At 30.3% G+C, this 14,972-nt stretch overlaps 2 protein-coding genes across 4 annotated transcripts; both read left to right on the top strand.

Moving 5' to 3' along the window:
* The first annotated feature begins 1,021 nt into the window (after nt 1-1,021).
* Nucleotides 1,022-3,210, top strand: LOC126681588 (two-component response regulator-like APRR9). Of its 3 annotated transcripts, none has more exons than XM_050377141.2 (3): nt 1,022-1,506; nt 2,141-2,302; nt 2,938-3,210. In XM_050377141.2, the coding sequence occupies exons 1-3, from the start codon at nt 1,126-1,128 to the stop codon at nt 3,121-3,123; spliced, it is 729 nt and encodes a 242-aa protein (XP_050233098.1). In that variant the 5' UTR covers nt 1,022-1,125; the 3' UTR covers nt 3,124-3,210. The 3 variants fall into 3 exon arrangements, with proteins under 3 accessions (XP_050233098.1, XP_050233096.1, XP_050233092.1); XM_050377139.2 differs by having other exon boundaries at nt 2,135-2,302; XM_050377135.2 differs by having other exon boundaries at nt 1,025-1,506; nt 2,129-2,302.
* Nucleotides 3,211-8,111: 4,901 nt separating this feature from the next.
* Nucleotides 8,112-9,171, top strand: LOC126681598 (beta-amyrin 28-monooxygenase-like). The gene is made up of 3 exons (XM_050377147.2): nt 8,112-8,417; nt 8,641-8,791; nt 8,917-9,171. The coding sequence occupies exons 2-3, from the start codon at nt 8,654-8,656 to the stop codon at nt 9,055-9,057; spliced, it is 279 nt and encodes a 92-aa protein (XP_050233104.1). The 5' UTR covers nt 8,112-8,417; nt 8,641-8,653; the 3' UTR covers nt 9,058-9,171.
* Nucleotides 9,172-14,972: the final 5,801 nt, after the last annotated feature.

Raw genomic sequence — 14,972 nt, 5'->3', positions numbered from 1 at the left:
TTGGGACTGGCCCATTACAACATATATTAAGATTCAGCAACTAATTACATAAATGTGAGCTTAAACAGGGCCCAATTCCGAGTTCAAACGAACCCGGAAACGCAAAAACAAGTCTAGATCAAAGTTTGGAAGATTTGGGAGTGATTCTAGATCGACGAACAGGGGACACCACGACGCCAAAGTGAGTGGCGGCGGCGCCAGTGCGAGGGAGGATGGAAGTTCGTCATTTGGATTGGTTTTTTGTGCAAAACACTCAATAACGCATTAAAACGAAAAAGGAAAAAAAACTAATTCGTATGTACTTGAATTGATATACAGTTGATAGAACACACTAAATCAGCTGAAAAACATGTTTTTGGTATGCAATCATGGTAATTTAAGCAAGAACACGTTTATGGTAAAAAAATAACATGTTTCTCATCAATTTGCATGACAATCATGGCAAGAACATCAAAGTTGACAGTTATGGCAATTGTGACAGTTTATGGCAAAACTAGAAATCAGTTAAACATGCAATTATAAAACATGGAATCTAGCAATTCTATATTATGCATAACATAGTGGTAAAAGAATATAACCGGGTCTTTGAAAGTACCATTATGAATTCTTGGCTCATTTTCTAATGATCCGAATGTGGAATTCAGCTTTAGATCCATGAGCATCAGGGCGTTCTTGAGTAATTAAAGCGTACGTATAAGCTTGTTTTTTAAAACGGAATCAACTGTAAAGTGTGTGTGGTGGCCTGTAATGTTCGTCTACTACTAGTATTTTAGGGTTTTGTCATTAATTTTCTTAAAATAAATAAAAAATATAAAAGGGAAAATTTGCATCATTCTCTTTTAAGAGCACGTACTTAATAAAACTAAAATTAACATTAAAAATATAAAATAAAATTAAGAAAATCTTAAAAACAAGGAGAATCTATGCAGAAAAATAGAAGAATGAAAATAGAGAAAGTCAACGCCCTCTAAAACAATGACGTCAGATTCCACGTCAGCATGCATCCACCTTCATTCCTTCTCCTTTGGAACCTTCAATATATATATGTGTCACTCCAAACCTCACTGACACTAACACATTTTCCCTCTCCTTTTAATCCCTCGCTAGCTACTATCACCACGCGCCATGTACGGTTACAACAGCAGCAGCACATTTCCACGCGCTGACTACATGCTTAACGGCCACCATCCACCGTCGTCTCCTGACGGTGGCGCCGCCATGCCATCGCCATCCTTTCATCAATTCCCGCCTACAGGTTACTTAACCATTCCCGACCAGCTAGCCGGAGGGTTCGAGGTGGGTAGTAGCACTACGACTACGACGAGTAGTAGCTACGGCTCACCGAGTTCACTCGCTAGCTGCGGAACAAATTTGATGCAGAGAAGTATTAGCAGCCATTCTCTTCAAAGAAATGGCTACCATAACCACCATTGTCATTTTGCCTCTGATTTTCTTGATTTGGATAGTAGCCCTGTTAGAAGGGTTTTTAGTACTGGTGATTTGCAGGTAATTTGGTCATTTTACCCTATGAATTTTATTCATGCAGGAAATTTGCCATATTAATCTACCCGCTAATTTGCGCTAATAGTCTCTGAATTTTCTTCTCTCGTCCATCGTGGTCCTTTTTGTAAATTAGTTTTTAATTTACATAATAATATTAATCGAACCGACTTTTTTTGTAGAATTTCTTTGTGTCAATATGAATTTACCACCGTACTGAATTTCTATAGCTAGTTTTTCATATTTTTTGTATTATGAAATTATAAGGTGTCTTTCATACTTTTTTTATATCATACAACCCAAGAACTTTCATGATAACGGCGTAATTTGTTACATAATAAGAACACGTGGCGCTATATCAGCACCACGTTGGTCGTGTTATTAGTTTCGGTTAATGCGTCGCTACGTGGTTTTAATATGAGACATGAAGTAATCAAACTAAATAAGCCTAAATTTTGTCAATAAGCAAGAGACTAATTTTACATTAACATGTTACATTAAAATGAAAATTTAAAACCTAAAAAAAACAATGGAATATTCCAATACGAATCTATTGGAATCTTTCTTCTCTTTTTGTAATAAAAAATGTAGAAAGGAATTTTGATTTTGTTGGTTTGTTGTGATACAGCATCAGCATCAGCATCAGCATGGGCACAAGGCCGAGTCTCCATTATCAAGTGAGAGTAGTATGATAATAGAGAGTATGAGCAGAGCTACCAAATACAGTCCTGAGGAGAAGAAAGAAAGAATTGAACGATACAGAAGCAAGAAAACACAAAGAAACTTCAACAAGAAAATTAAGGTTTTTTTAATTTTTTTTTGTATTTTAACTTTAATTAATATCATTTTGCATGTCAAAACAGTCCATTTCTAGATTAAAATGCACTTTTAAAACCATTATTAGAGGGCCATATAATAATTTCTACTTCAAGTTATTTTTTTCTGTAATCATAAGCATATATGACTCTTTTATTAATATCTAGTTTTTTTTTCCAAAATTTAATTATTATTGAGAGCAGTATATAATATACACATACATGTTTGACACAACTTGCATTTGGTCTTGCTTGTCTTTTTGGCGTATTTATCATAAATACTTTATGTCAAATCCAACTTTTCTAATCAGTATCACTATTTGATAGAAATTACAATAGTTTTTGTTTGAATTTTATCAAGATGACAAACTATTGACTATTTAATATATAATAATAATCATAATAAAGTCCATTAATTGTATTATTTTCAGCCCAATTTTAATCTATGCTTTTGTGATATTAGTCAAATTTATGCAACACATGAAATGATAAATTTGTATTCAATTGTTATATACAAAAAGAGATTAGGCTACAATAAAAACCCATATATCTATATAATTAAGTTTGTATGATTTATGTGAATAATACATGCATGTTAATGAATTATTATTATTTTTTTCAGTATGCTTGTCGGAAAACGCTGGCCGATAGCCGGCCGCGGATCCGGGGGCGGTTTGCGAGGAATGATGAAATTGAAAAAAATCCTCAATGTCAGTGGAGCAATAATGCAAGTGGGGAAGAAGATGAGGACTATGATGATAATTGGATCGATTTTCTGGATGCATTTTCAGCAAATTCAATTCCTTAATTAACTTTGATTTATGAGACTCAATTGCTTGCCTATGTTACAAATATTCCTATTAATTTCTAATGTTGTAATTTTAGGTTTCGCTTATTAATCATTATTAGTATGCATATTCAAGATTAATTACTTATCATGAACTAGGGGATGTAAATATAGTTTGTTTAACTTTTATTTTAATGTAATTGTTTCCCTACTATGACAAGATGTATTCTTTTTGAGAACAAGGTCCCTAATATATAAAATTATTAAATTACATATCGTCTCTTACGGATATAGTACAACAAATAATCAAAATATAAGGGTTGTAGTCGCATTAGATTCAACCAGATTTAAGAACTTTTAAGATAAATCAAAACAGATTTATTTTTCCTTTTCATACGAGTGATTGAAGAATCAGACGAGTTTGGTCGATTTAATAGTTGTCTGGCCCAACTAGCCTTTAAGAACCAAAAGTATGGTCCAACCACATTGGATCACCAGCAAAAAAAATTGAACTGGTATCGATAGTTTGAACCGGTTAAACTGGCGGTCAGACCATAAACCACCAAGCTAAGCTCAATTTTTTTATAATTCTGGTCAACTAATTCAATCACTAGTTGGACTAATTAAACTGGAAACTTGTCGCCAAGGGCCACCAGTTTGGTTTTTCAAATACTGGTCCATACCAATAATCGAGTTTATACGGATTCATACTGAATTTAGACCTACAAATCCTCAAGTTTTTCAAAATACTTGAAAATACAAAATTACCCATGAAAATCAGACTAGTACTATTAGGGATTCCGAACGAAGTTGATTCTTAATATTAATTTTCCAACTCCAACTCAGGAGTATCTAGAATTCGCAATACTCTAAACATGTATTGTTTTTCCGGTGCTCTCTAAAAATGCTATTCTTCGAGCTCCCCCTCTCTTCTTCACAAATGCAGCATCCCACAAGCTAGTAGGGAAGTAGTTTTGGTCATGTATTGGCTAAAATCGGCTAATAATTATTCATGGTCTCTGATTTTAGGTAACTGATGAAAATACGTTTTATCAAGACCACAATGGTAAACCGAGTCCTGTTAGGGTTCGGCCGGCAAAGCCTGCCCAGAACTCGTCTTGACGTAATCAACCATACGTATCGACACGGTCACTTCCCAAGAGATTTGCCCGTCTCAGAATACGCTCATACAAACTTTGCCTAAATAGATATTGATTGAATCCTCACGTAGTCAGCAATACTCAAAAGACTATACTCTAAGGATATGAATCTCGATAAGAGAGTGAATCCAAGTCAACTAGAAATGTTATAATCGCAGAGAGAATATAGAAGAATATCTTCTAGATGTATCAAAGATTGTCCCCTAAAAGGGATAAAAGACTAAAATAAGAAGACATTCCTATTTAGAACTCTTTCCTAAAAAGGACAAAATGAAAATCATGCTATAAAGAAGGGATCTCTTACCTCATAAAGGAATCACTTTCCTTTTAGGATTCTAACAGGTCAAGTCTCACTACTCTAAAAGGAGCTGAGGTATGCACATACACACATATTCAATACTACTTTTCAAGCTTAAAACCTAAACCGATTTAAGCATCAGAGAGTTAAATCGGACAACCATCATCCGATTAACCATCTATCTTATTTTGCAGGTCATGACTGTTGAGTGGAGCATGCAATGCATGAGGTCCCTTTACACTAAACATTCTAAGTTTCAAAAACGGACACTAAATTCTTTAAATTATGTGTGACTGGCCTATAAACCCCTTCCGTCTAAAAAGTGACAGCTCAAAAAAATTGACGGTGTTCGTGATTTTTTGGACTGAAAGGATTTATAGGCCAATCACACATAATTTAAAAGGTTTAGTGACCGTTTTTGAAACTTATGAGGTTTAGTGTAAGAGGACCCTAAAATCAGGAGTCATGAGTGATTATTAACCGTCAAAATCACCTCTACCCTTTAAGTCTCTTTATTTTTTTTATCACATATTAAATAAATAATTCTTATCATATATCATATTGTTGTGTTCTTAAATCTATCTTACAAAATATTTTACTTTGATTTCTATAAAAAGTTTTAAAAATATTACAATTCGCCTTTTTAAGATCATTTTATATTTTTTCATCTAGAAATTGACTAGAACAAATGTGTCATCAAAAATTAAATTTCCTTATATTCTCGTTTGAAACTTTTATTTTGAAGTTTAAATTTTACAGCTTTTATCCCAATATTTGTTATATATATGAGGTTTTCTTGTTAAAATTAATTTAAATTATAAAATTTGCTCATTTGATTAGATTTATTTTTAGACTTAAATTTGTGAAGTTCATATTGAGCGGCACATTTTTTCAAAAAAATTTCACGTCTTGAATTATCTAATTTAATTACTGATGGAAACTCAATTTCAAAATAATATAGGGCAGAGTCTCACAGGATTCGTCCACTGAAACAAACCCTAAGACTCGCCCCAGGGAAAATCAAGTTAAAGATGAGACGGAGTCCCACGAGACTAGCCCACTTAAGGTAATCGAAGAAAATTCGCACAACAATAAAATGACCGAATCCAGTAGTATTCGGTAATCAAATCTAGTACAACTCATCAAAGATTATAGATATAATTCAGCTATAATACCGATAATAAAAAAAATTATAGAAAACTCAAATCTTCTAGAATCTCAAGAGATATTTTCCTACTTGAAGTCATATTCATGTTTAAAAATTTAATTCTATTTAGGATTTTTCGTTATATAGGTCTTTTACTGAATATGAATGCCTTTCCTATTTGGACTCATACATTGAATAGGAATCCCTTTCCTATTTGAATTCTACCATGTATTCATCCATACTTACTATAAAAGGACTTGAGGTAATGCCTACACATAAACTCATTACGAATTTATAATAATACTTTTAAATTCGATGCTGATTTAAGCATCGGAGAGCTATCCGGACAACCACTGTCAAATCAGTCATGTACCTTGTTTTGCAAGTTCAAACCCGTTGTAAGGATCAGACACTATCAATTATTGTGGTCAAATTTTAATTTTTTATAATCAGTAAAAATCTATCCTTTATATAAAAAAAGGAATCTAGAGAACCGTAAACAGTTCTAGACGTATGCAATGAAGTTATACATGAGATTTCTTTCTTTGAAAGGCTAAAACATTCATTGATAATAATGAAAATTACATAAATGAATAGTTTCTCAACAAATTGCAAAAACTATTCTACAATAATAATGAGAGTTGTTTAATACAGTCATCGATTAGTGCTTTTTCAACCATGAAAAGGTTACTCAAATATTTAAATAGTTCAAATATTGTGATTATGATCTTGAAACCGCTTAAGGCTTGAAACTTCAAAATCTTATCTTAAATATAGATCCAAAAGACTTGCAAACTGCTAGATCCGTTGAAGTTTCATCTTTTCCGATCTTTATCTTCAAAAAAATTCTAAAAAAATAGATCTTTATCTTCAAAATACCTTCGATTATCAAAAAACTTCAACTAAAATTACACAAGAGTCATTAAATTAAAATTCTAGATTTAAAAAAAAATTAAAGATTAAAAAAACATAAATATAAAAAGTACCGTAGAGATAAGTAATAATTTTGGCAAAAAAAAACAATTTTTTGATTAAAATTGAAAATCATCTTTTTCTACCCTTTATATAAAAGTTTTTAGAGAAAAGGAGAGCTAATTTTAAAGAGAGAGAAGGAGAGCTAATTTTAGAGAGAGAAAAGAAAGAACTATTTGTGACAGTTGCTCACAAGATCTCTTAGAAATGGTGATTTTCAACTATCAACATTTGATTTACCCCTAGCTAGCCTCTAATAGTTGGCCCTAAACAAACCGACATACACAACAGGAAATTAATAATCAACATAATAACATGCCAATTGTTTTTCCTTTGGGGTGGAACGAAATTATGCCTACTTTCTTGTGATCAAACAAAAATGTACTTAAAAAGGTGAAAACAAAGTCATTATCTTTAAGAATAAAGATGTAGAGGAGATAAATAGTTAAGGTAAGAACTATCATGGCTAAAAGAGTAATTTTTACCCAAAATCCCTAACATTTTACATATTTTCCACCAAAGTTTTTTTATTTCATTTTGTAATAAAATATCTTAATATTTAAATTGTATAACATGCTGTCAATTTTGCACATTTCTCCGTCCAAAAATGCTAACCAGAACACCTAAATCTTCTATCGCCACATTAAACTTATGAATAATACAAAAATTTAACATATTTTCGATCTCATTAAGTACTAAATATTTTAACATTTTTGTACGTAGAATGTGCATAATTTAGTGACTAAAAAGCGGAGGACCGGCTGGGTGAACCAAAAACAAATCCGTTTTCCCGTCCAATTAACCTTAAACCCAAAAATATGGTCCAATTGGATTGAACCGGTTAATCTGAATGAATTGTTAGTTGAACTGGCAATTCCCGGTCATCAGACTATGAATAAAAATTACATTGGCTAAAAATAAAAATTGTTGGACTACTACTAAAGTAAAGATTTGAAAGGAAGCATTATAGCAATTTGCATTTTCTTGATCTTTTTGCGCCTAATAGAGTAAACAACTCAAAGTGGCATGCAATTTAGCTTGCAAGTTATTGCACATAATAATTCATAAATGGGTAGATAAATGGCTTTTGTCAAAGCTATTTTGTTTGTGTATAGAAGGGAATGTCATGGTCCTATCAAGGTCTTTGAGAGTATGACATTTGCATAAATTTTCAATACAAAAACTCAAAAGGGCTATAGATTGGCAAAACCCATATGAAAGCCCTTATACTTTATCAGTTTTGTTCAAAAGGCCCCTACTTTAAAGTTGTTCACGTTCGGATCCCTCTACTTAGCAAAATTCAATTTTTACACCCTCTAGTGGACAGAATTCGGCGAGTGTACCACACTCTCCCTTTCTGTTAATTAACGGAGTTAGTCTGTTTTGATAGTACACATCATCAAGATAGTCTCTTAATTTTTGACACGTAAGAAAAATAATTTAGAGAAAACGGGCCCACCACTTAGGTCTGATTCCAACCCACCTCCACTGCCAACCATACATGTAGATCAATTGATTCTCACCTCCTCCTCCACCGCCACCATCTTCACTTCCATAATCCGAGCACTACATTCTGTCACCGCTCCTTGTAATTTTCCGACCACAAATTCAAATAACACCGCCATTCCCATTTCACTCTGTGGCTTCACCTCGTCTCCTTCGTCGTTGCAATTCCGATCCACCGCGATCTCCGTCGCCGCCACTGTCGTTATTTATTTTCATTAGTTTCAATATCTTGGTATGAAATTTCTGACTCTAGGAGAATCCACATCGCGTCTCCATTATTAGTTTCTGATTATTATTTCGATTCTTTGGATTGACTGCAAAATGATTGATTTACTCCGCAAAACTGCTTGAGGTGTACGATACAGTCTTTAAAGATAAGCACTTATTATCGTGTAATGTAGATAAAGTTGAATTTTAGATGCTTTATGATTAATTAGAAAGAAATGGTTGAACAGAGCAAGGAAGCAGATGGACATACAAAAGATGAGGTATTCATGGAATGTGGCAAGTGAAGTATTAAGAATCCATCCATCAGCTAATGGAGCTTTCATAGAGGTCATTGCCGACTTCAACTATTCTGGATGTCTAATTCTTAAGAGATGGAAGGTATATACATACACATGATGACTAATTAAAATTGTATTGCAGATACCGTTTAAGGTCTAAGCTTAAGATTGAAAATTTGTACTGCAATTACTCTTAGATTTTTCTGGGTGGATTTCTGTTTTCAGAGGTTTTTGTTGTGGTGGTGGATCGAAGGACGAGGCGTGACCGGACAGAGATCGGTGATTTATCGAGCGGAGACTTACAAAAAAAGACCTCACCTACCGTTAAAAATGAGAAAGAAAGGAATGAAAGGGGAAGATGACTAGTCAGCATATGTTTTGCCTTAAAATTACCATGTCACCACTAAAAGAAAAAAATAATTGCCATGTCATTATTTACCAAAAATAAATGAACATCATGTCACTTTCTTTTTTTCTCCACTTTCATTAACAGAGAGTGTAATGCACTCGCCGATTTCCGTCCACCGAAGGGTGTACAAATTAGATTTTGGCAAGTAGAGGGATCTGAACGTGAACAACTTTGGAGTAGGGACCTTTCGCACAAAAATGGTAAAGTAGAGGGACTTCTGTATGGGTTTTGCCCTATAGATTCGATAAGCACAACCCTAGCTAGCTAGTAACCAAAATTTTTACAAGTTTTTTTTTTGTCAGAAGAATTTTACAAGTGATTGAGTTCAATCATTTTCTTTCCCTATTTTTAATTTAATTTAATTTTGTGTGTATATATGACATTGCTTTTTAGAGATTGATGGTTTGCTTGGTTTTGGTAAGCATCTTAGTGCATATCTAATCCAACTCCAATTTCATAATCTAACTTCATTTTGGAGTTGTCAGTTGTGAAACTTCAATTTTAAAGTTCTATTTATCAATTTTTATTTGATATTTTCTAAAAATTTATGAGAATTTAATTATTCAAAATTTTTTCATCTTTTGATTTTTATAATGTATAGTCCAACATTTCAGAAAAGTCAATTTTTATAAGCAAATTATGCATATTTATTTTAAAAAAGAAAGAAATATATATATTTTATCATTTATGGTTCAATCATTTCTTTCTTAAAAAAAATAATTATCAAAATTAAACTACAGATGAAATTCAAAATGTTTGATCATAAATAATTGAAAAGGTTTGACTTTTAAAAAAGGATTAATGTCATAAAAATTCACCAACTTTATACGTTTTCTCAATTTAATCATATTTTTTAAAACTTCTCATAAAAATACAACAAGTTTCATTTTTTTCCCAAATTCATACATGGTTCTGACGTGTTACTCATCCATTGGTTAAAAATGACTTACACCTCAGCAAATTGCACCAACGAATGAATATCACGTCAGCACCGTGTATGAATTTGAAAAAAAATGAAACTTGGTGTATTTTCATGAGAAATTTTAAAAAACGTGATTAAATTGAAAAAACGTATAAAGTTGGTGAATTTTTATAACAATACCCCTTCAAAAGATGAAAGGCTACAATTGAGATATATTTATAAACTAATTACAATGCATATCCATCAAATGACGGCATTTAAATTTTAAATAAACAATATTAAATATATATATCTAACACAAACAACAAATTAGAAAATGATAATATTTTGACATTTTATAAATAACAAATAACAATATTTCAGCAGTAAAAAATGTAACATCTCTAACTTAATTAAAAATAGTTAATATTTGTATTAGCAATATTTATATTTATTATTAAAAATTATTTTTTTATAGACATATAAAAAAGATTAAATTTAGACATAATCTATAAATAATAAAGTAATGTGTATTAATAATTTACTAGTAACATTATAAAATATGATACGAAAAAGTACACGCTGAAGATATTATTTTAATTTAAAATAGAGTTTTTGATTTTTTTGATATTTAATGGTAAAATAGAGTTGGTGGTAGAAGATGAAAGTTGACTTTTTTGATGTAAGTTGAACCGTTTGACTTCTAGTGCACATCTACCTCTAGATGAGTTTAGCCCATCTAATTTCAAATGCACATCTAATTTCAGGTTGAGTTTTTTTTTTTTTTGTTTAAAAAAAAAAAGAGGATTCACTCTCCGGAACAAAACTCGATTACAGTAAAATTCTGGAATTGGACTACCCGTAACTTCTATTGTTCTTTGATAATCGATCACTTTTTTATCTAAAATAATTGGTGGATGGTGCGCTTCAGTTGACGAATGTGATCTGTAAAATAAAATAGATTGTTAGATATATACTTCAACTTTTTTTATAGTAGTGAAATCTAACCTAACAGAATACTAGAAGAAAAAGAATTTCTTTAACAAGTATGATTGAAGTAGAAAAAAGATTCATATTTCATAGCATGATCTTCTCCTTTTCTTTATTCAGGGAAGAGTTCTAAATAGGAATGTTTTTTTGATTCAGTTGTTAATTTCATTTACGAGACAATCTTCGATATATCTAGAAGATCTTATCTTCTATATTGTCTCTGTAATTATTATATTAGTTGATTTTGTATTCAATCTTTTAGTAAGATTATATTTTGAGAAAATTAGGAAAAATACTCTCTTTTTGAAAATAATATGATTTCCTACCTCAACAAATAAAAGATAGAGAAAATACCTCACTATTTTAATATATTTATTTTTTTACTCTAACACCTATTTATATTATAATTATACCTACTCTTTATTATTATTTTACTCTAACTATATTATTGGTGATTCATAAGTGACAACTGTCACTTTTTTCCTATTTTTCTCTCTCTTTTTCTCTTTCTTCTCCATGACTTTCTTCTTCTTCTCTGTTCTTTTTTCCGCCATTCTTTTTCTTCATTTTCTTCTTCTTCTTCTTCTTTTTTTTTCTTTATTTCTTGTTCATTTTTATTCTCTTCTTCTTCATCGTTAATTCATCGCTCCGTCGTTGTTCTGCCATCATCCCGCCGTCACTCTGCCGTTTTTCATATTTGATTTTAGCGATTTTCCTCAACTCGTGGTGATTAATACGATTTCTTTCAACTTTCAGATCTAAATAAATTACTCTTGAATTTTTCCAATTCTAAATCTAAAAATCTGTATTAAAAACGATTTTCTGCACAAAAAATAATTTTCTGCAAAAAAAAACAGCTTCTGATTATCATATAAGTATCATCACTGCATTATCATGTAAGTATCATAACACTGCTGAGAAAATTGATTTTTTACTAAAAAAACAGTGTCTGATTATCATGTGATTAACACTGTATTAACATATCGTTATCATAACATTATATGATTATGATAAGGTTATGATAATCCAAATGTACGATAATGATAATAGTATGATAATGTTTTTATGATAATATAATTATAAGCTTATAACAGTATGATAATATGATCCTTACATGGAAAAAAATTACAGAAATAGTGTCATATGATAATGTTTTATCATATGATAACGAGATGATAATATTTATGGTACATATATGATAATATCTATATAATGTATGATAAAATAGTGTCTGATTATCATGTCGTTATCATAACACTAGAGTATGATAATTAGATGATAATGAATTATGATAAGGTTATGATAACTGGATGATAACGTACGTGAAAATAAAATTACAAAAGATTCATGACACCAGTATGATAACCAGATGATAATAAAATAATAAAATTATGATAATAGTATGATAATATGATACCTATATGTAAAAAGATTACAGAAAAATTATAATAATAAGATGATAATGTAAAGATAATAGTATGATAATATGATACATGTATGAAAAAAGTAATTACAAAAGAATTAATGATAACGAGATGATAATGTGAAGATAATAGTATGATAATATGATACATGTATGAAAAACAATTACAAAAAATTTATGATGATAAGGTGATAAGGTGAAGATAATAGTATGATAATATGACCTTATTATACTTCATTATCATACTATTTTCTTCATATTATCATCTCGTTATTATAATTTTTATGTAATTCTTTTCATATAGGTATCATATTATCATATTATTATCATAATTTTATTATTATGTCGTTGTCATAACATTATCATTTAGGTACAATAATACATTATCATCTCGGTATCATATGATTATATTATGATAACGAGATGATAATACAGTGATAACAACATGAAAATCAATTTTTCTTTTGTAGAAAATATTTCTTTATACAGTGTTATGATAACAACATGATAATACAGTGATACTCATATGATAATCAGAGACTGTTTTTTTTTTATAAAAAATCATTTTTTCTGCAGTGTTATGATAATCATATGATAATCAGATGCTGTTTTTTTTTTTGCAGAAAATCGTTTTTTGTGTAGAAAGTCGTTTTTTTTTTCATCATAACATCGTTTTTCATGCAGATTTTTATATCTAAACTTGAAAAAAAAATCAAGAGTAATTTATTTAGATCTGAATGTTATAAAAATCGCAATAATCACATGAATTAAAGAAAAGTTTGCTAAAATAAAATATGAAAGAATAATGCAGTGATGGTGGAGCGATGGAGAAACGGCGGCGGAGCGATGAAAGAACGAAGAAGAAAGAAAGAAAATGGAGAAGAGAAGAAATAAAGAAGAAGAAAAAAATTGACGAAGAAAAAAAGAAATATAGAAGAAGAAGAAGAAGAAGAAGAAGAGAGAGGAGAGAGGAGATAGAAATAAAAAAGAGAATCATATAAAAATGACAGCTATTATATGCTAAGAGTAAAAAATTAAAGAAAATGAGGTATAATTATAATATAAACATGCTTTAGAGTAAAAAAATAAAAGCATTAAAATGATGAGGTATTTTCTTTATTTTTTTTTTATTGAGGTAAGAAATCAAATTATTTTAGAAAATAGAGTATTATCCTAATCTTCCCTTATATTTTTAGAGATCTGTCTTTTAAGGTTTTGCCGACTCCTTTAAGAACTCGGTTAATATCTTGTTTGTGCAAAGTTTGTATGACCATATAGAGAAGACCCATCTCTATTAGGTTTCAATCATCAAATCTCCTTATTTGATTATTGTGAAAAGGTGGTGTTTTGGCAGGGGCAAATGGTAAATTCACAAACCAAACACTAAAACAATTTTGATGAATAAGATGTCACGTGTGTGCATAAATAAATAATTTCTAAAAAAATATCTTACGTGACATGCCACATAAACCGGTTAAAGTTGGATTTTCAAAATTGGCTATTATTGCAACGAAATATTAAAATTTGGCCATTATAACAAAAACTAAAAAGTTCGGTTAAAATTGCAAGAATTTGTAAAGGTTTGGATTTATTTTATCATTGGACCCAAACTAATAAACAACAAAAAAATATTATAAAATCGTTCACTCATAAAAGATCAACAACAAATATAAAGGATACTCTTCTATTTTATTTTGATATTTTTCTGCATTTCAATACTATTATAGTAATTATCACCATTAATAATTCATAAATCAATACTATAAGAGAAACCAAACACAAAAGGCAATTTATTCTAATTTTTAAACTGATCGAAATCAAAATTATAAATTAACCGATTTGAAATAAACCTAAAACCACCCAGTGAACAGTTTAAAGCTGATTTCACTTTTTTAAAATCGTTAACGAGCAGTTTCGAATTGAAAATTAAGGGCTTACGAATTGTGGCCAGGCCAAATCCTATACATGTTTTTATAAGCTTAAGCTATATATTTCTTAATGTTTCAAACTCTTAATTTACAAGGAGAATGTACTTTGTTAGGTTTTCAATTATGCCCACTCTAAACTAAAGTCTAGACTAAAAACAATATTCAATACTAAAGATCTCATAAGCACTTTAGTTTCTCCTGCAAACTTAAAGAATATTAATATAATTTTAAAGTTTATAAAGTGAATCTCTCTCCACGTTGTAATAGAGAAAAAATAATATACTTTAATTAACAGCTTGAAAAGCACATTAAACTTTAATTACCATCCCTACTCCGTTTTTCTTTTTATTTGGCCTTTTGTTTTTAAGCTCAACAATGATCAGGACATACAAATGATACTTTTTATTTTAAAGAATATATTAAGAATAGGCAAGAAAAGCATTTTAAATTGTTGATTCATCGTCAGAGCAATTACACCAATAGAGCCGTGACACTTCAACATCGTGCATGAATATGAAAAAGGTGGTAGTTCGTGCATGAAAATGAAAAAATTTAAACTGCGTGATTAAAATGAGAAAATGTATAAAGTTTGTGAATTTTAATGACATTAATCCGTTAATATTTATAAAA

Source organism: Mercurialis annua, linkage group LG1-X (genome assembly GCF_937616625.2).
Source record: "Mercurialis annua linkage group LG1-X, ddMerAnnu1.2, whole genome shotgun sequence".
Classification (NCBI taxonomy): domain Eukaryota; kingdom Viridiplantae; phylum Streptophyta; class Magnoliopsida; order Malpighiales; family Euphorbiaceae; genus Mercurialis; species Mercurialis annua.
This window is presented reverse-complemented; position numbering and strand designations above follow the sequence as displayed.

What these genes read in the sequence shown, in the direction of transcription:
- LOC126681588 (XM_050377135.2), top strand. Translation starts at nt 1,126, where the DNA reads ATGTACGGTTACAACAGCAGCAGCACATTTCCACGCGCTGACTACATG. An exon ending in TTAGTACTGGTGATTTGCAG is followed by an intron (nt 1,507 to 2,128) that starts GTAATTTGGTCA and finishes GTTGTGATACAG; the next exon opens with CATCAGCATCAGCATCAGCA. An exon ending in ACTTCAACAAGAAAATTAAG is followed by an intron (nt 2,303 to 2,937) that starts GTTTTTTTAATT and finishes TATTTTTTTCAG; the next exon opens with TATGCTTGTCGGAAAACGCT.
- LOC126681598 (XM_050377147.2), top strand. Translation starts at nt 8,654, where the DNA reads ATGGACATACAAAAGATGAGGTATTCATGGAATGTGGCAAGTGAAGTA. An exon ending in TAATTCTTAAGAGATGGAAG is followed by an intron (nt 8,792 to 8,916) that starts GTATATACATAC and finishes TTCTGTTTTCAG; the next exon opens with AGGTTTTTGTTGTGGTGGTG.